This window comes from Adelges cooleyi, unplaced genomic scaffold, assembly GCF_023614345.1.
Source record: "Adelges cooleyi isolate 19-005CV unplaced genomic scaffold, UGA_ACOO_1.1 ACOO_flye_CR_arks_rails_tigmint_CR_PRNA_334, whole genome shotgun sequence".
NCBI classification, from domain to species: Eukaryota; Metazoa; Arthropoda; class Insecta; order Hemiptera; family Adelgidae; genus Adelges; species Adelges cooleyi.
This window is the reverse complement of record NW_026096007.1, coordinates 8,565-29,765: the sequence shown is the minus strand read 5'-3', so window position 1 is coordinate 29,765 and position 21,201 is coordinate 8,565. Positions and strand designations below refer to the sequence as shown.

At 31.2% G+C, this 21,201-nt stretch overlaps 1 protein-coding gene and 1 long non-coding RNA gene across 2 annotated transcripts; both read left to right on the top strand.

The window, feature by feature from the left end:
• Positions 1-1,793: 1,793 nt before the first annotated feature.
• Positions 1,794-3,714, top strand: LOC126840052 (uncharacterized). The gene is made up of 4 exons (XR_007686026.1): positions 1,794-1,830; positions 3,178-3,234; positions 3,465-3,497; positions 3,620-3,714. It is a non-coding gene; the product is annotated as an uncharacterized LOC126840052 (long non-coding RNA).
• A 15,210-nt stretch (positions 3,715-18,924) lies between these two features.
• Positions 18,925-20,445, top strand: LOC126840053 (glycerol kinase-like). The gene has a single exon (XM_050575541.1). It carries the CDS (start codon positions 18,925-18,927, stop codon positions 20,443-20,445), a length of 1,521 nt encoding a protein of 506 aa, XP_050431498.1.
• Positions 20,446-21,201: the final 756 nt, after the last annotated feature.

Sequence of the window (21,201 nt, the reverse complement as noted above, 5' to 3'; positions counted from 1 at the left end):
TGACACAGCGGCATGGCAGCAGCGTTTATCAGCAAGTGTATTACTGTTATTATTATAATAAATTTTATAAAAATAAACAATGCTTCAATAAGGCATAATAGACAAAAAAAAATATCATACAATACAGAAAATTCAGGGAGTGATTTAGGGCTTTACATTTTTACGCTGCGGCATCTGTGTCAAGTTTTGTGGCAACGACTGTTATAACCGTGCACTAATAAAAGTGCATTATTTTTTGCCAAAACGTTGAAATTTTTTTATTCTTTTTTTTTTTGCCATACGTACAAGGCTATTCAGTATTTGGTTTTAAAGAAACATTACTTAAACAAATATTGAAACGCTAAATTTTTTTCACAATAGGTTGGAATTTTAGCACGGAGATATAAGTTAGCATGTATTTTGTAAATATAATTGGTTTGACTAATCATAGACAATAATTATTAGTGGTAATTATTTGTGTAATTAAATTAGTATTAAAACAGTGTTAAACGTTTTAAAATCTTTATAAGAAAGGTACTATACAGAGCAGCAGTTTTTACCAAAAACAAACATCAATATATTTAATTAAAAAGCTTTTTTTCGACACTTTGGTAAAATACTACTTTAATCTCTTGTCATCCCAGACGTTTTTAATTTACACAGGTACACATAGTCGATACGATATTTGTTAAATGTGATAATAGTGAACGTGTAAAAATGAACACGTAGACTATATCTACAAATTGTACACGGTATTTTATTAAAAATGTAATATATTTTCTTAAAAAAATAATTATATGGTAGAACAGTTGATAAAAAAAAATATGAACGTATCTGTGTAGACAAACATCTAAAAAATGATAGATGATTCGAAAATAATTTAAAAGCAATAATTAAAAAAATGTAACAAATATGTACAAGGTCGTTTTTTTTATCACGGGCCGCTCAATATCTCACTGGGTTTACCTAATAATTTAATTATTTTTTCATAGTTATTTCATATAATGTGCCCACAATTTCCCTGTACTGATAGTGTTTCTACCTCCTCCCAAACTGATTACTTTCATATCAACTTTTGAAACTTTAATGGTAAAGAATACATTTTATTACATTTAAAAATTGAGAACACCATACTAACAATTTTGACGGTTCAAGTTGCTACTGACAATCCTAATTTAAAAGGGGATAATAAATAACAATTTGCGGAAAATTGTGATTATATTGTATGAAAACATTATGAAAAAAAAAAATATATATATTAAATTATTGATTAAATACAGTGAGATGTGGTTGCCAACGATAAAAAAAAGTCACCCTGTGAATGATATTTTTTTTTTGTATTCAGTATCAAGTGTCACGTAATTTTTTATACATAATTATAGCGCTGCGCGTACTGTACAATATGTTTGATTTTACTTCTTTAGTTGACAAGTCAACACACCGACCTTACGACTAGTTGCTAGAAAATCACTCTTGACACAAAAAGTAAAACAAGCATTTAGAATTCGTATTATTCTTATAAGTTTCATTTTTGAATTGTTTCGTTAACATTATCCAGCACTATGAAGCTTCTCTGCATTTTAATAACGCTTGCCATTGCGAACGTTTCGCCAATGATGACAGGTATTTATGTGAAATTTTACACGTACCTTTTCAAGGTATTTGAAAACCTGAATAGAAAATTCAATATTTAATTATTTCTCATAGCGGAATGTGCAAATTCGGTTCACACTACTCGGTCTGTATTAAATTTTTAAACGGTACAACAGTTTATATTTATTTTATCATGTTTATATATAAGTTTGAATTAATGTATTACAGCCAAATATATCAGAGAGGCTATTGATGCAGGTGAGATTCATTTGAGAATTATTTTACTCAGCCCTGGCTGACTAAATGATGGGCAACGCCCGGGTCCGGACAGCTTGTACTGTATAAATACTAAATTTTAAAAGAAAATCAAATACTTTATGTATATACTCATAAAGGCAATTCCTATAATTTACATAGAAAGTACTAAGCTATACAAAATTACAATTCAAGTGGATTGCACGCGGTCTTTCCTTAAAAAAATAGGGTTTAAAAAATTTCGACTATCTCTGTTTGTATACCAATTAATTTGTACAAGCATCAAGGTATTGTTTTTAATTTAAATACATTATTATGATTTCATTTGAAATTGTATATATAGCTCTAACACTATTTGCTTATAGATCCTACTGGATTGGGGAATGCAATTTCAAATATTATTAAAGATGATGATATAACGATAGGTAATCATTATTTTTTTTTTTACTAGCTTAATTAATTGATTATTTATTAATCAATATTATTACAATTTCAGACACACTTAATTTGATGTTGGTTATGCCGGGTAATATTATTTCTTATCACTTCTTGGACGTATTTCCAAATAGATGCTTGATAATAATTAATAACTAATTTTGGCATAACATATTTTCGTTTTAATTTCAGAAAAAGCAAATACATGGTAATCAATTGTTATATACTACTTATACTTTACACAGATTGTTATCTGAAAAATAATTCCTTTAGATTTTAGATCTGTACCTCAAATCTAGATAGTACCTCGGGTTTTTTCGTTAGATTATCATGGAAAATATTAATTTTTACTGAAAAATTTTAGTTTGAAAAATATGTCCTCTCTTTCATTTTTCTGACAATATCCAACGTCGTCTATAAAAATATTGGTCTTGAGTTAAAAAAATATTTGTTTTTAAAATCTAACAAATCAATGGGTATATATTTAATATTTAACAAATTACAAAAATATTAAATCCGGACGTGCCGTTAGTGAACAGCCTGTTTTTCAGGTTATTAATCTTCTATGTATCTTAAAATTTACTTATTGTTATGAAATCAAAATTGTAAAGTTTTTTATAAAAAAAAATTATTGGGCATATGTGCACATTGGTTCATAACATATTTTTGTTTTAATTTTAGATGAAGCATTTATTAATAACTTACCAGGTAACCTATTTGTATATATTTTATACACCTACTACTAATACTTTATACAGCTTCTTATACAAGTACATTTATTACGGTTTTTGTTTAAGTACCTCGTGATTTTTTTTTTTGATTTTATTAACATGGGAACTTAAAATTTTTCCTAATCTAAAATATTATGATTTCTGTCATGAGAAAATATATTGTATAGTATTTTTTGTATTTCAGAACATATTGCCATAGCTGATCAGGTGGCAGTGCAAAAAGCAATATCCCAAGTTACAAGTAAATATAAATTTTAACATACTTTTTGTAATAATTTTCAAAATTCATAATCACTCAGGTTTAACCAAATTCGATAAATTTATAATAATAATTTAAAGTTATAGAGCTATATTATGTTTTTTGATATAAGTCATGATAGTCTATTGAAATAGAACGCAAATCAATACATTTTTACATTGATTAGGTAAATGTGTGTTTTTTACTGGAAAATAATAAAAATTTGTATACAGGAATTCCTGTGCCTCAACTTGGTCCCAACGAAAGTAAGCAAGCATTTAATAACAACCGTAAATAAACCTAAAGTCTTAGTTTATTAGCCAATAAACCATTTTTTTTTAAATTAAATGTTTTAACACTCAAACTAATTTTTTAATTTTTTTTGTAGATTTTGAGAACAATTCATTGGCACGGCTTGGAGAAGACAGAAGACGTACAAGTGGAAAAGTTACAAAAAATTTACTTATCGCTGCAATAGGTAAATATTAACATTTTGTGTAGATTGGAAATAGATAACTTTTAATTATAATATTGTTCTACTTGATGTACCAGGCAAATAATACATTTTAAATTTATACATACCTTGTTATAATAACACCAGCTGATATGCAGTCTCGGTTTAAGAAAGTATTACCGTTTGATTTTTTGTAGACCAGCATAGTGTCGATCCTAAATCTTTTAAATAAATACCCAACAGTGGATTTTCTATCGTTGACGTTATTTGAGATTTCTGTATCAACATATCCCTTTAAATGGTTTACTCCTTCGCTTGTTGTGAAAATGAGACCAACAACAGTAGTAACCTTAGTGCTTTTTTAATTTAATAAAGTTTCGGGTATAAACATTGATCAGAGTTATTTCCTACCAAGTGGTTGATATTTTATGATTTGATTAAATATTTTATCCCAACATGTGGAGATCGTTTGAGACCACGCAACAATTTATTTATATTACATACTATGTTTTCTCCATCGACAAAGCCCTATGAATGTCTCACTTATATTCTTCTTCGATTATTCCATTCAAAAAGGCTGTTGTCACGTCCACATGAATAATATTCATGTTCTTGTGTACTGCTAGTGCTAGTAATCTGCCAACAGCCACTATGGTGAAGACAGGCGTATACGTTTCAATGTGATCAAAGCCTTTACTACGATTTACCACTCAAATAATAAATTAAAAGTTTGTACACATTTCAACCTGTAATCTTTTTCAGGTTCTTCATACGTTTAAATGTTTTCTTCGTCGATATTTTCTTCTGTTATTTCAACATTTTCTAAATCAATGGTCGAAGTTGAACAATTCATTTTCATTAAAAATTACCATCCCGGCTTACGAAAATGGTTTTTGTTTAATGGTTGCTTAATCTATAGCGGTTTAATGCCAAGTCCTCAATTCAACAGGAGTCTTGTTCAAATTATCATTTTGAGAAATGATCGTTGCTGTCGAGTCGAAATCAAACTTTCCCCATTTTTGGCATCACCAATGTCGAGGGAGATTATTAATTGCTTTATGGAGGAGAATTATTTTTTTTTATCTGATCAGCCTGAATCAATGAACCAAAATATCTCACTTGGATTGTCAGTAAGCTTTAGTTTTTCTCCAAATAAGAAGCAAACTCATTTTCCAAAAATTGTATTTTCCATTCAAGTATATTTTATTTATGTTGATATATAGATTGGGAACCTTATTACAACCATAAGATTTAGAACGAATACAAATGTTAATTTTAGTTGTAACACTGTTAGGTTTTGATCACTGTGCTTTGTTTTCTCGCTTCTTTGTCCAACAGTCGACTTTTTACGAATTCAATCGTTAATTTATCAATTGAATGTGTTTCTATTTCCGTAACAATATTGTTATATGTGTTCGATATTGTTAACAAAAAATGAAATATAATATCTTCTTTTTCTAATTTCACATCAACTATCTTACTATTTTATAAAATCTAATAAAATAACCTTCAAGGCTGGTATCATTTTAATATAATTAGTCGCCTTCATAAACATAGTTGTCTAGCAACACTTTCACGCTCCAAAGTCTAGCACACTAATGAGCACACAAATGTTTATAGCCTTTATTGCATCTCTCAAGCTTGTTGTTCTAATACGTATTAGACTGTACAAATAAAAGTTAAAAAAAGAAAAAAATCCATAACAATATCTCAAAAAAAAAAGTTCCGAAGCAAATGTCGGTTATTCTTGATTAAATGTATTTTAATAAATTTCATTCCAAAATAGGTTAAATAAAATACGGTGTTTTTTATGGGTAATCAATTTTTTTTATGTTTTCGCTTATACACGTGTATTAGTTGTGTTTTAACAAAAAACAAAAGTATACACCTATAAGCTAAAATTGACAAGTTTTTTTAAAAATAATTTGTTTTATAATTTTTAAGATGAAGAAACACCAGAATTCCCAAACTTTACCAAAATATGCCGTGTCTAATAGCTATGGTCCGATCTATGGAATTCCCAGATTTATATATAAAAACTGCTAGTGTTGATCAAGCTGGTTATGTTTGTACGTTAACTTCGCAAAACGACGATAGATTCCTATACATACCTTATGTCGGCTTTATTGTTGAGGTAAGGCCAGTAGGTCCTAATCTTAATGAATATGTGAATGTTTTAAGAACGATAAATGATTGGTATGAGTACGTAATTTAAACTGACCATCATTCGTAGCATTTGTTTAAAAAATATATTGCACCTAATGTTGTTATTTTAATTTAATATTATTTATATGTCGCACTTGCACCTAAACTGTCACCTTAATTCAATGTATTAAAAAATAAACAATTTCTTCCGTTGATATTAAATACTCTTAACCACTTTTGATTTTATTAAACTCTGTCCATTGCGGTGTAAAAAACGGAATTGAAATAATAATCCATCATAAACCTAACAGTGAAAAAGGGCCATGTTCCAGACTCCTTTCCAAATGATTCAGCCTATTCATCTTAACTTGACTTTTTCTTTAACCATCTACTCCTGTCATTGATTGACTTTATAAATTACTCACAGGTAAAACCTCGTTTACATATAATAGTAAAATCAAACACACATTACTTTTAATTTCTATGTATAAATATTGATCAGAGACTTAGCCTTGATCTTATATGAATTTAATAAAATCTTTTATCCAAACCACGAGGAGCTTGTTTGAGACCATATAACGACTTATTTAGTTTGTTCATTGCTGTTTTATTATCCATTAAATACTCTAAATGGCTATCAGCAACACATTGCACCATAAACGACTTGCATTTCTTGCTGTTCTTTCCACACTTTGTTAACTCTTCTGGTGCTATAAATGTCCACTTCATAAAATGATTACATGTAAATTGTGTTATCCAATACTTTTTCGAAATACATTTTAGCTTGGATGTAGAGCATCAAGAAATTAATATACAGGTTGGGGCAGTAAAACGGACGGTTATCCGAGAGGACAAGTACAGTAGAGTACAATGTGATCTCAAATTTTCACAATTTTTTTTTTTTTTTACCCGCTTCCCAACTCAGTTTTTTTGATAGCAACTTTTGAAACTTAAATACTTTCGGGTAACTATTTTTAAAGTTATTGAAGTTTCAAGTTTAGGGCAGGAGGAAAGGTGGAGTGTAGTATTATTTTTATCTGAGCGCATCTCCCAACCGCACTTCCCCTCCCATCATAAATTTAATACTCTTATTACTTAAAAAATAGTTATCCGAAACTGGTAATCGACCAGTCACCCTGTTAAATATATTTTATGAACGTTAAATAACTTCAAAAATAGTTATCTAAAACGAATTATCGACCAGTCAACATTTTCAAACAATATTCTCAATTCAAAAAAATAATGAAATATTTTAGTTCCAGTTTCAATTTCATAAATTGCTATCAAAAAGATGGGAGGGGGTAAAAACAATGGGGAGATCACACTTATGAGAAAACAAATTTTTTTAACTCTAAGAGATATTAAGTTGTTCACGATAACACAATCAGCCTGTATATACAAACGCTAAATGTTTGTTTGAAAAATAATAAATGTAAAAATATTTTTTGTGGTCATCATCTGTCATTGATTAACTTTTATTATGCTGGGTTTGTACATAGATTCGCATCGAACCTTTTAATATCTCTTTTAGGTTGTACACAAATTTTGTACCTAATTCATTACTGTGTTGGATGATACTGGGTATGTATGGACTTTTCTTCGATTTTTGTACATTTTATTTCTATATGTATGTTTTTTTCTTATGTATAGTATTATTATATTGTTATGTGATTTTATATAGACAACTTAAGAGATGAAAAATAATTAAAATAATTTGTAAACACACCGCATAACCCATTAAAAAACAGCTTTGGGTAAGCAACGATGATATTTTGATCAAATATATAGGTATATCGATCAGTGTGATGTAGAAATAACAAAGTCGTACGACCTAAAAACTTTGTAAATACCAGGTTTCAAAAACATAATTTATAATCGTACGTACGATTTTTTGTGTAAACAACGATGGTATTTGTATGGAAAAAAATCGAGTCGCATTAGTGCGTTGGAAGTCACATTAACAAATCCGAGTAAGTAAAATCTACGTAATTTGCTTTTATCGACGATGGTAAATGTTCGATGTTAATGTCTTTAATTATTTCACAGATTAAGCTACTGTAAGAGGCGGCAAAATGACAGCATTAAAATCACGGTACGTAATTTTGTTATTTTTTACAATGCAATTTCTCTACCAGTCGTACGGTGAAACGACGGAAAAAAATGAGTATTTAGACAAATTATTAAGCTTGCAGTATTTGGCTACCGGTTACATTCACGAACCTAACCATTACGAGCGTCGACAATTAGAAAAGGAGTCGCCCTCAGAATTGTGTAGAAGAATAACCCACTTGTACAAACAACTGGAGTGCGGATATCTTTACATCGCCCAGTTTCATTTTAAATTGACGGGCAATGCAATTTTCGGCAACGACGAGAACGTTATCACGTCGGAAACAGTTGAGGAATTTTCCTTCGTAATAGAAGCGAACATAATGATCAATTCGTTATTAGATCCGAAAAAAGATTGGGTGAACGATCTATGGTTACTATTCATATGCGCTCGCCAAATGAGTAATTTCTTCAAGCAGATTGTCAATGGCGGTAAGTCAAAGTCTGAAATTTCAAACAAAATTAAATTGTTGCACGATAACGTGCTGTCCATAATAAAGGGACACATCAAACGGTGTGAATTGAAGAACTGTTTCAATATGAATTCCAATGAACACTGGTCAATCGCAGACGACCCACGTAAAAAAAAACGTCTCTCTTTTTTACCTGGAATAAAAGCTCAAACTTTCGGTGGTAACAATGATGAAAGCGTGATGAAAGCAATCAAAAGGAATAAACAATTACTGTATGAAAACTTCAATGCAAACCGGGATAAGAAACTATTGGAGTTCTCGATGACAGAATTGATTTCGAACGAGTTGGTGCTATTTGAAAACGAAAAATCTTGCAAATTGTTTTTTGACGAATTTTTGATGGCCGATTCCGAACCTGTCGTCGACTTTCGGTTTCCAAGCCAGTTGACTGGAATCAGATCACTAGGAGAGTACCAGAATAGGGTAATCGGCACACTGAAAATAATAATGTTGCAAATACTATTGTCATATGTCGTTTTGATTACCGACGTACAATTCTCTAAACTCAATATTTCCACAGATGAAATATCAGCCAAATTTTTAGACTTTATAGATAAGTTCAAAGCCTTAATGGCGTTGAATAACGACTGGGAATTTACAGAAAACTTTAGACGCCCTAATAGTTATGTAGCAAAGTATGCTCTTAAGCCTTCGTATGTAGGTTCGTCACCTATTGAGAAACACATTAAATGGTTAATTGAGGAAATCTCAATAAAACATAATTTACCCGAAATCGAATCGATAGTGACCGATAGTGGCCAGTCCGAGCCCTTAAAACACATTCTTGAAGTGGGCACACGATTTGTCGAGAAAATTGAAAAGGAGATTGGAAAACGTTCAATCAGGTTAGTGCTGTCGTTTTTGCACATGATCAACGAAAGATTTCTACCACGGGCCCGTGTGGATAATTTTTTACAAGATGTTTATTTTAGCCATTTACTTTATTAAAGATAATATATATTAAAGATAATAATGTATTTATATGACTGCGGTTGTTTGGTTCTTTATCCCTTATAATATATACTATATAATCATAAAAACAACTGTTCGTATTACAATTAAGGCACTTTTTACACATAATGCACCTATAGGTAATTTTTATTTTGGTTGTGGTAATATAAAAAAATGATTAACAAATAAATGTATATTCAATGGAATATTGCAAACTATTTAATACACCTAACTCCGCCCAGGAATTTTGTATGTTAAGCGTCACAAAAAAAAACACTTGTTGCTCCCAGCAGTTTTCTTGCCTAAACAACTAAGAAATAAGATAACACAAAAATGATTTTGTGATACATCGATTTTTTATACATTACGAGGTGAAATTTTATCTACACATTTTGCATACGTCCAAAAACCGACTAATAGAGAAGTACCTGTCCAAAAACAGAAATTTGACGTTTGTAGTAGTTCAGAGAATCTCAGAGGAGCAAATGAATTACAGCAACCATGTTGCTAGTTGTTGATTAGTCAAAAACGGTGCTAATTAATTACAGTTAATGGTTGTTTTTTCGATTCGTATAATTCATATTATTTACATGAAACCTGTCTTACGGTTTAAATGCAAATATCTGTGTACATTCGTTGCCAGATAATTTGGCACAGCGGCATGGCAGCAGCGTTTATCAGCAAGTGTATTACTGTTATTAATTATTATTGTTATTTGCATACATTTTATATAAAATAAACTATCGACTATGCTTCGACAAGGCATAATAGACAAAAAAAAACAAATAATAACATAAAATACGGAGAACCTAGGGCTTTGCATTTTCGTGCCTTCGCATCTGTGTCAAGTTATCTGGTAACCACTGTAATAACCGTGCTTTGTTGGTGCACTATTTTTTGTCAAAACGTTGAAATTGTTTGATTCGCTTTTACCGTACGTACAAGGCGATCAGTATTTGGCCATATTTTGTTTTATAGTTTGAGTTTTGAATGTTTGAACTAGCTCGCAAAGTACCTTATTTTTATAAATATTTTAGCGAATAAAAGTGTTGTATGAAAACCAATAATAATACACAAAAACGTGTGTTTTAGTCAAGTTAACACATTTATGATTATTGTGTTCATATTATAATGTAAGAGGTTCTGCTCCCGAAGTCTGACTAATTAGCTACTGGTGTCGCAGGGGTTTTTTTTATAGTCCCGCTGGCACTAGCAATTGAATATTCCTAGACTATTGGGCTATATAGTATATCGTGCATGCCATACTTCTAGGCATAATGCCGCACTACAATATTTTCCGGACTCTTATAATATTAATTCAATTCGTCTTCATTTTTTAATTTGTTGCATTTAAAAACATATTATTGTTACATAGTTCCATGTAAAAGTTGAAAAAGTTTACTCTTTCACAGTCAAAATTTGAAAAAACAAAAAAAAAAACCATACGAGTTTTTAAGTTAGAACTTTTACTGGCTAAAATTTCGAGAAAAAAAATCGGATCGAGTTGAAGATTATTAGGAATATTTATTTTGTTTTTCCTCACACGTCAGCTAAAGAAAAATTGAGTTTCTACCATTTAAATTAAAATTAAATCTTATACTGGTACTGTGATAGAGAAAATAATACATTTTACTTACATATATTACTTATTAGTTAAATATTACTAACGTTTATAGCCACTAGCTGTCCACTTTTGCATGTTACTCAACAATAACCTTATGGAGATTTTAAAAATTGTGTTTTTTTAATATAGTGGTATATGAGCAGTATCGCAAAGTTAAATTTTCGCGAGACTTGATCTAGACACAATATTAAGTATTATCATTCATGATTATTAATTATTAATTAAATATATCTTAAATTAAACAAAGTTATAAAATAATGAAATAGTTTTTACAAAATCAGAGCTACAAGTTGATAAGCTAAAAAATTAAAATTAGCACGAAGCTGATTATCTAATATTGGATAATTTAAACAATCAAGCGTTAAGCTCTTTAAATGAATAATTGTATAACAATATGCAAAACATTAGTGTTCCTTTAAAAAAAAATGTGTGATATGAAATAAATTTGGGGCGGTGGACAGCATAAAAATCCAGTCCTCTTCGTTATTGGATTAATTACGAATAATTTGATTTTAAGTAGTATCCAATGAGATATTGTTTAAATTGAAAAATGTAAATATAATATTCCTTGTTTTTACAAAAGCGTTAACCAGAGGATACATTTTAACCAAATAAAGTCGTAGAAAAGAACGGGGATTATCGACCAAGACTGTTACAACTGATTAAAACATAATTATTTATACATTGATTGTTAATTATTATTACTATTCATTATTATAACTCCTAGAAGGAATTCTTTATTCTTTGTTTTTAATTATTTTGCTCTGATGAGAAAATCAATATAAATAGAACATCTGCTCACGCCTCACTGCTGTGACCCAAATAGGTAAAATAAAATGTTTTTCAGAAATCGTAAAAACAAATTTTGAACAGCTATAGCCTATGTATCAGAAAAACAACTGAATATTTTACAAATAAACAATAATAAAATAAAAACAATAAAAAAAGATACAAATAAACTTGCATTTTCGCGCTGCCGCCAGTTGTGCCAATATTAGTCAAAAACGGTGCAAATGAATATCAGTTTATGGTTGTTTTTTTGAATTTGTATTCATATTGTTTGCATGAAACGTGTTTTAAAGTTTGAATGTAAATATCTGCGTAATATCTCTGCTTTGTCGGTTTACTATTTATTTGTTTTAAAGAACATCGCCAAACACGATATCATCATCAATGTTAACACATAAAATAAAATATTGAATGTTATATAGAACTTGGTCTATGGTTGTTCAACCGGCTAAAATGTGTAGTACTAGTTTTGCTCGTGATAAATAAATATACATTTAACAACAAAATGTTTACTAACACATATTATTAACGGTAAAAAACACCAAATTTTGTAGTTTTGACATAGGTTTTTAATATCATTATCCTTTTACTTATTTTGCGTGGGGGGTGGTCAGCGAATCACTTTATAAGTCCAAAACATAACTAATCGAAATACCGTATTATATTTTAACCCGCACCCTTTAAGAGTTAAAATTAAAATTGGATTTAACATATGTTTTCGCTATTTGTGCATAAAACAATGCAAAACTTTATTGCCGCTCTATAGTTTCAGTTGAACCTTTGATGTATTTATATGTTATAGTCTGTTGAGCACACATACTTGCATCCAATTCACTCCCCGAAAATGCCACTCGCCGACTCTAAAGACATTGGTTTCGATATCTTATAATCTAACATTAATCGAATCAATCGAATCAATAATAATTAGAAAAAATTACGTTAGGTTCTATCATTGAATGATACCTTCCTCCTCTGTATATCACGGTTTTATTTTTTTCTGTACACATATTACTGTGACCGTCGTATGACTTGTAATCTAGTTTACAATTTTATATTATTGTGTTTATACATGGTAATTTGTTTACATTTAGGACAATTTTATAGAATGATGTCCCGACCCGGCGTTGCCCTTGTATTGGAATAGACACAAATCGGCTGATCGAATTACTGTATCTCTGTGGTATGGAAAACCATAGAGATGTATTGATAACTATTGATACTATCGATAATCACATAATTAATCATTTTTATTAGTTAAAAATTAAAAACACGCTCTTAGGGGTATGAAAAATAGTTTGCGTCCTATTCTCAGACCTACTGAGTATGCACACAGAATTTCATAAGAATCGGTCAAGCCGTTTCGGAGGAGTTTTGTTACAAACACTGTGACACGAGAATTTCATATGTATATATATAAAGACATTATATTTAAACGTAAAAAACAATTGTTCGCTTTAATTTTTGGAGCATCAGGATTTACGGCTGTGCAAGAAAATATTTCCTACATTTGAATAGATACTTAAATACAAACAACAAAACAAAGTACGCTAAAACAACAATGGCTATTGATAAACAACAAACCGCAAAATATTATACTATATTGTTTGAAAATTTTCCTAGTACGCACCATATAAGTTTTATTCATATATAATGCAACAAAGCAATGAAGGTACTAAATTCTACTAAATTACTAAGTCATAATTTTAAAAAATGTTTACAACACAAATTCAAGGGGGCCTGGGGAGGGGGCCAAGGACCCTAGGCCCTCCCCTCTGGATTCACCGCTGAATTGATTCTATATATACATAAATAATGACCCTAATAATTTAAATTAGTTTTTACATTTATTCAGTTAAAATTTTCAATTTTAATTAAAATTTCTGGGTTGTAAATAAGTCAACAGTACGTTTTGTGTTGTTTGAAAATCTAGGCCAAATTCTAATATCTGTTAGCATCACACATTTTTTAAGCATTTGCAATAAGGAATGTGTTGTTTTTTCAAATTTTTTTTTTTTTTTATGGAAAACAAGTTGGTTTTTGGTCATATTTTGTTTTACTGTTTGTGTTATTGAATGTTTGAATTTGCTCGCAAGATCCTACCATATTTATACAATAATTATAGTGAATACAATTGTTGTATAAAAACCCATAGTAATACTTAAAAAAAAGGTTTTTTTTACCTACGAATGTCTTTTAATCTAGTGAACACACATTTTTTATTATTTTTGTTATATTGATGTAAATGAAATAGGCCGAGTCTTTAGTTGAACAAAAAGGGATGTTTCCAAACAAAAATAAATTATAACCATTATGTTTTATTAAACTGTAACCATTATATATGACTTATACATATAAAAAAAAAAACATAAATTTAAAAACTGTTTTTAGATATAAAAGGTTCTGCTTTAAAGTACTCCCGATGTTCCGAATTCGCTTAAATTATTGGAACATCGAACATTGTACATTTAATATAAATTTTGTATAAAAACAAATAATAATACACCAAAACATGATTTTACACCTACGTGTTTCTTATGTTGAAGTTTATACATCTGTTATTATTGTGTTCATATTTTTACCACATATAAATTAAGCCAAGCCTTTGGTTGTACAAAAACAAGGTGTTTCTAAAAAACAAAGAATAATCATACTTATAAAATTAAACTTGAATTAAAAAATTGTTTGTAGATATAAGTCCGAACAATTAACTACTGGTAACGCCCAGGAAATTTCCAAAGAATTTTTAAAAATAGTTTATTTTATTCTTCATTATTAAATTTTTTACCGGTGAGAATATATAATTGATACATATTTTCTATACAATCATATTAAATGTAATATTAAGTAATTATAATTAAAATATATGTTTATAATGGGACAATTTAATTGAATTTGATTGAATCTTAATGTAACAAAAACGTAAACTGGGACATTTTCAACGCTCGTTTTCGATGAAAAAAAAAACCGAAAAAATTCGTATTGTATTGATACACAATGAAAACCAAAAGAACCATTACAGTGGAGTCAGGGCATTGTGGAGAAGGAGCATAGTGGGGACGGGGAGGTCACAGGTTTACAGGAACTTTTAAATCTGAAAGTGATAAAATAACTTTCGAAAAAACGATTCCATGCAAATCGGTTGTTAGTATTTTCAAGCCAGTTATAGCGGTTTGGAAGATATCGTGGGATTACTAAGTCGTAGTTTTAACAAATTTTACAACACAAATTCAAGGGGGACTGATGAGGGGGCTGTGGCTCCTAGGACCCCCCTGGAGGCACCCCTGAATTGATTCTATATGTACATAAATAATGACCCTAATCATTTTAATTGGTTTTTACATTTATTCAATTAAAATTTTTAATCTTAGTTAAATTTTCTGTGTTGTACATAAGTCAACAACACGTTTAGTGTCGTTTGATAATGTAGACATAAGACAAATAACTGTCGACCAAATATCTGTTAGCATTACACATTTTTTAAGCTTTTACGATAAGGAATCTGTTATTATATTTAGTTAATTTTTTTTTTTTATGGAAAACTAGTTGTTTTTTGGCCATATTATTTTGTTTTATTTTTTAAGTTATTGAATGTTTGAATTTTACTCGCAAAATATTATTAATATTTTTACAAATATTATAGCTAATACAATTGCTGTATAAAACCCAATTATAATACTTAAAAACCTATTTTTTCACCTATGTGTGTTTTTTTTTATAGTTTACACATTTTTTGTTATTTTGTTCATATTAATCAATCATCATATTAATAGACCGAGCCTTGAGTTGAAAGAAAAAAAGAATAACCAACGGTTTACACTTATAAAATAAAACATAAATTTTAAATTGTATGTAGATATAAAAATGTCTGCCTTAAAGAACTCCCAAAGTCCGACTAATTAACAACTGGTGACGTCCAGGGATTTTCCATAGCTACACTGACACTAGCAATTAAATATTCCTACACCATTAGACAATATGGTATATCATGCATGCCATACTATTTAAGCAAAGTGCTGCAATTTTCAACTTTGTTGCAGTGAAGAAAATATTATTTGTACATATTTTCTGTACAATCAAATCAAATGATCAAATAATAAGTACTAATAATAAAATATGTTTATGTTAGGACAATTTAAATGAATATTACTGAATCTTAATGTAAAAAATAGTCATTCGCTAAAATTATTGGAACATCGAAGTTCTACGGCCACGCAAAAAAATATTTGAACAACAAAACAAATACTAATAAAAATAGACAAACCAAAAATTCATCATAAATCTGTTCCCTTTGAAGGGATAGAATTTTTTACTTTATTTCACTCTTTCAAGCACAGTCTTAAGGATTTACGTCTAAATATGAGGCCAAAGCTAGATTGAGATCACATTTTTTATGAACATTAAAAAAAATGTCTTATTAAACTCTACGAGGTATTAAGTTGTTCACGGTACAATGATCATCCTGTGTATAATAACGTTAAATAGCTTTTAAAATATTAACAATTTACTAAACAAAAGTTCTGCCTTTTAGCCAGCAAGGAAAAATTGTAAATCTAAAATTATGTAATTGGGCCATCATCCGGCTTTGTAAACATTAATGAATATACATAACATGAGGGCAGCGAAGTAAGTGCCTACAATGCTGAAATACAACCGTATACTAAAGATATTCAATCCTAATACTGTGTAGGGTATTATAGGATGTAATGATGAGTCGCACTAATGAGGTAGAAATACAAATTAAATATTATGTTAATTAAAAAAATCAATGAAACACTCAGGATGATTGCTTGTTCATTTATGGTTGTATAGTTGTACACGAAGATTATAAAATAAAGCGCTAGACTTAATGATCGTGAAGGGGTATTTAGGTAAATAATAGTTTTTAAAGGTTTTTTTATGTTATTCATAGGTTTCAGTAAATTATAAACATTTTTTTGTAATAGTGTAGATATTTTAAATATACACACATACTAGGAAAACATTTTAGAACAACATCTAAGTACAACTGTGACCTAATTTGATATAGCTAATCGACGCATTTACGTAGCAAAACTTTTAGGTTTGGCAAAACACATTTTGTTTTGGTTCGTTTTGTAAAGAACTTGTATTAATTAAGGTCTGCCGGTAAAGGATACTTAAGCTGGTTTCCTGCAAAACAAAACAGTAACACTAACTTTTTACTAAACCTGAACTTACATATACCCTTACTAATATTTGGACGTTCGAATTATTGTTATAAATAAAAATGGACTGAAATTTGATCTGATATAATAAACGCATTATTAAATAATTGTAATATTTATTTAATTAATATCATCAAATATTATTTTTAGCTCACTGACAAAGTATCGTCGTTATTGGTCAACAACAAAAAAGTAGTACCAAAGAAAATGTTACAGGTTATTTGAAATAATACAAACCATTGTTGTAATTTAATATAATAATATAATATATAATTAATCAAAAATCCTTATTTAATAAATATTTAAATCAACAATTACTAATTTATATAAATTAAAGGTAGCTTTAATGTACAAAGTTTATTGTGTTAAAAATAAATGGAAACAGATTTTTGAAATATTTTTCGTTTTCATAACTATCTCTAAGGCTTTTTATCAATTTACGGCTGACAGTAATGATTAGTTAAGCCGGTTTCCTAACTAAAAATAAACATGTACTTAAATTAAAACTTATAAGGATTACAATTTTATATACATACATATATATATTTAAATTTATTTATTTATTAAAACAAACCTGTTCTTAGCTAAGATAAGTTCAAATATTGAATTTCAAAAATAGTAAAAAAAAATTGTAATATTAAATAATATAAGTATTTTATGTCAATATGTGTTTTAAATATTTCTTCTTATTCTTTTTTTTTCAAAGGTAGCGCAAATAATAAGCGATAATAACTGGCAACGCTGGCTGTAGACTGATAACTATAAACACTATTAGTTGGCTTATAAGTCATTGACCGCTAGTATTATTATCTAATAGGGTAAAATTTTCGAAATTTAAAACGATACTGATATAGGTATAAATGATGTCCTAAGAAAAATATATTTTTTACTAAGCTTACCTGAAAAAGGTAACTTATATATTTTAGTATATTATTATAATCAGATCTAAAATAAGCGAAATTTAAATAATAATGTATTGTATTAACCCAGCGATGCATTTTTAATAATTACAAAAAAAGTATATGTTTAAAGTTAAAATGGTTTTAAGACAAGTGTTAATTTTACTCGAAACAGATTTTGAAATATTTTTCAGTTTTATTAACCAATTTTAAAGAACTTTTATTATCATATAATAAATACAATTTTATATATTTTATTTAATCACAACAGCAAATACAAAAATATTAATGTTAATATGTTTTTGAAAAATTCCAGACTAGATTTTTTTTTGGGTAGGCAATACATTTTAAGGCTGATCATTTTTATTAAAAACATATTTTTCTAGCCTGTTGCCACAAAAAATGAACAACTCAATGCACCAGTGAATAAACGGAAAAAAAATACAATTTCGAGCCTATTTCATGTGCACAAGAAGGACCACAATCAGATACGGGCAAACACAACATTGTTTTGTTAAATAAATATACACCTATCTGATAACTGTTGAAAAGCTACCAAAACACAAATTAAGAAGTGTGAAAATGTTGTAACATTTAAATTACTAATAAAGATATGGTTATTAAGCAACGATTCAAATGTAATAGAATTATAAAAAAATTAATTATTTTCTTTCAAGCAATATTTTTTTATTGTATCTTATATTTCATTTCCTTTATATTATTGCTATTATATAATTATTTTAATATTTTATATCTCACTTCTTTACATATTCTCATATGCCTTTTATGTTTACATTTGGGTTTTGAGTCACATTACCTATGTAAAATTTCACGAAAATAAAAAATTTAAGAAAATATTCCAAAAAGGGTTTTTTTTCTTATTATGTAAACCTTCTATATGATATATATTGAGTGTTTATATTTTTTTTTTTTATATTGGCTAAAAATAATTATAACACGGTCTCCTGGTAATTATAATTGTGTTTATTTTTGTCTTAAACTTAACGATTAAGAATAACGCATTCGATAAACGAGTAAAGTTATGTAATGCACCCAACTTGAAGTTATGGCGGTAAGACCGCAGGCCGAATTGATAGGCGCGCTGAGCGTCGAGTCGGATCTGGTGAGCTTCGCCGTGTTCTCGACGACTACCGGCCAGGAAGTGGCCACTTCGTCGAAACGGCTGCCGATGCTCACGACGGGGTCGTCGTCGTCGTCGTCGTCGTCGGACTGTCGACAGCCGGCGGCCGCGTGGCAACCGGGCTGGGTGGAACAGGAGCCCGCCAAGGTGTGGGCGGCCGTCAACGAGGTCGTGGCCAACGTGTCCAACGAGATGTGCCGCAGCGGACTGCCGGTGACGTACATCAAAGCGTTGGGCGTCACCAACGAACCGGGCACCGTGCTGGCGTGGAACGCCGACACGGGCGGCGTGCTGTGCAACGCCGTGCACCGGACGGACGCCAGAGCGGCCGACGGGCCGGACGCCGCGGTCGAGTGGCTGACGCGGCACTCGGAACCGGTGAAGCGCGCGGGCCACAAATGCCGGTTCGGCACGTGGGACACGTGGACGCTGTGGATGCTCACTTCCGGGCAGGTGTACACGACGGACGTGACAAACGCCTCGCAGACCCGTCTGATGGCCTTGCCCGGCCCCGAGTGGGACGAGTCCGTTTGCCGGGACCGCAACATCTGTGTGGCATCGTTGCCGCCAATTCGCGCGCCGTCGCCGTCCACGTTGTACGCCGTCGTCACCGTCGGCGAATTGATCGGCCTGTCCGTGTATTCGGTGATGAGCCGGCCGAACGCGGTGCTCTGCGGACACGGCTGCGACTCGGCCGGCCAAGCGAGCGTCACCATGGACGAACGGGGCGTGACGGTGATGTGCGTCACGGGCCGCAGTCCGGTAACGTCGTCCGCCCTGACCGCGGTGGTGGCCTGCGTTACGGCGGACCACAAGGCCAACTCCGCCATGCTGTACGCGCTGCAAGCCACGTCTCAGGTCAACATGGCCGTGGCCAGTCTGGTGAGCAACTTGGCGTTGTTCAAGTCGACGGCCGAGTGCATGAACGTCTATTGTACGGCCGGCCCCAGCACGCCGGCGTACATGGCCACGGAAGAGGGCGTGTCGTCCGCTCCGTACGGCCGCGCAGACGCCGGCGGCATAATGTGCGGCATCACCGGCGACACGAGCAAAGAGCACTTGGCGCGCGCCGCCGTCGACTCCATGTGCTTCACCGTGGCCGACGCGTTCAACGCGTCCCAGAGCGACTCGCGCAAATCCGTCCACACGGCGTTCATGGACGGCTCGTATTCCGAGTACGACGACGTGTTGCAACAGCAGGCCGACGTGTGCGGCATTCGGGTGATCAAGAATCACCGCAGAGACATGGCCGTCTACGGCGTGGCCGTGGCCGCGGGCCTCGCGGTCAACATCAAGTTCGGCAATCACCGCTGCGACCCAGACGTGTACGACCCAAAGTCCAGCGCCGAGCAGCGGGCGCAATGGCAGAAGCAATGGGGCAAATGCGTGCAGCGGAGTTACGGCTGGAACAGGATTGGCGGCAGGCTGACCGACGATTTTAGTTGAAGTTAAGTCACAACAAGTACAACAAGTACTGGACATGTATTTGAATAGAACAGTGTAAATACTATTATATTAAATGCTACACTATTTTTTTTTATTTGAAAAAAATCCAAGTACAGTCCAAAACCATCACAGCATAATTATTTTTATATTAAAACTTTTAGACTTAAAAATTTCACTGGAACGAGCAAAGTAATCTATAGAAAAAAATCACAATGTCTATACTTTTTGCATTTGTGCCACTCAGTAGACAACTGTTTTTGCATAAAATAACGCACATCGCAGCCATTGTTTGCTTAAAGCAAATGAAAATTGAATGTCTATAGTAATACAACCAATAGGTATTGAATCATCAATTTAAAATTTTACTAAATAGAAAATACGTCGTCAAAAATGAAATATAATACGATTTTTCTTAAACTATTTTTATTAGACAATTTATCATAAGGATTATCAAATCATTGTATAGAAACATGTTTTGTACAGCAAGGGTTTATTTACTTGACTATTCATCTGTGTTAATAATCTGACTATTTGACTATTATACAAAAGATTAGGAAAAGTAAATAAGACAGGGTTGATGAGTACCATTATATTTATTAAACCATTGAAATCATTAAATCCAATATTTATTCTCTTATAGTACTTCATAAAACATTACACGACAAAAAATAACGAATTTTATTGAATTTGTAAAAATGATAATATTTATATAAAGGAAAAAAAAATCATTTGTAACTAATAAAATACACAATCAAG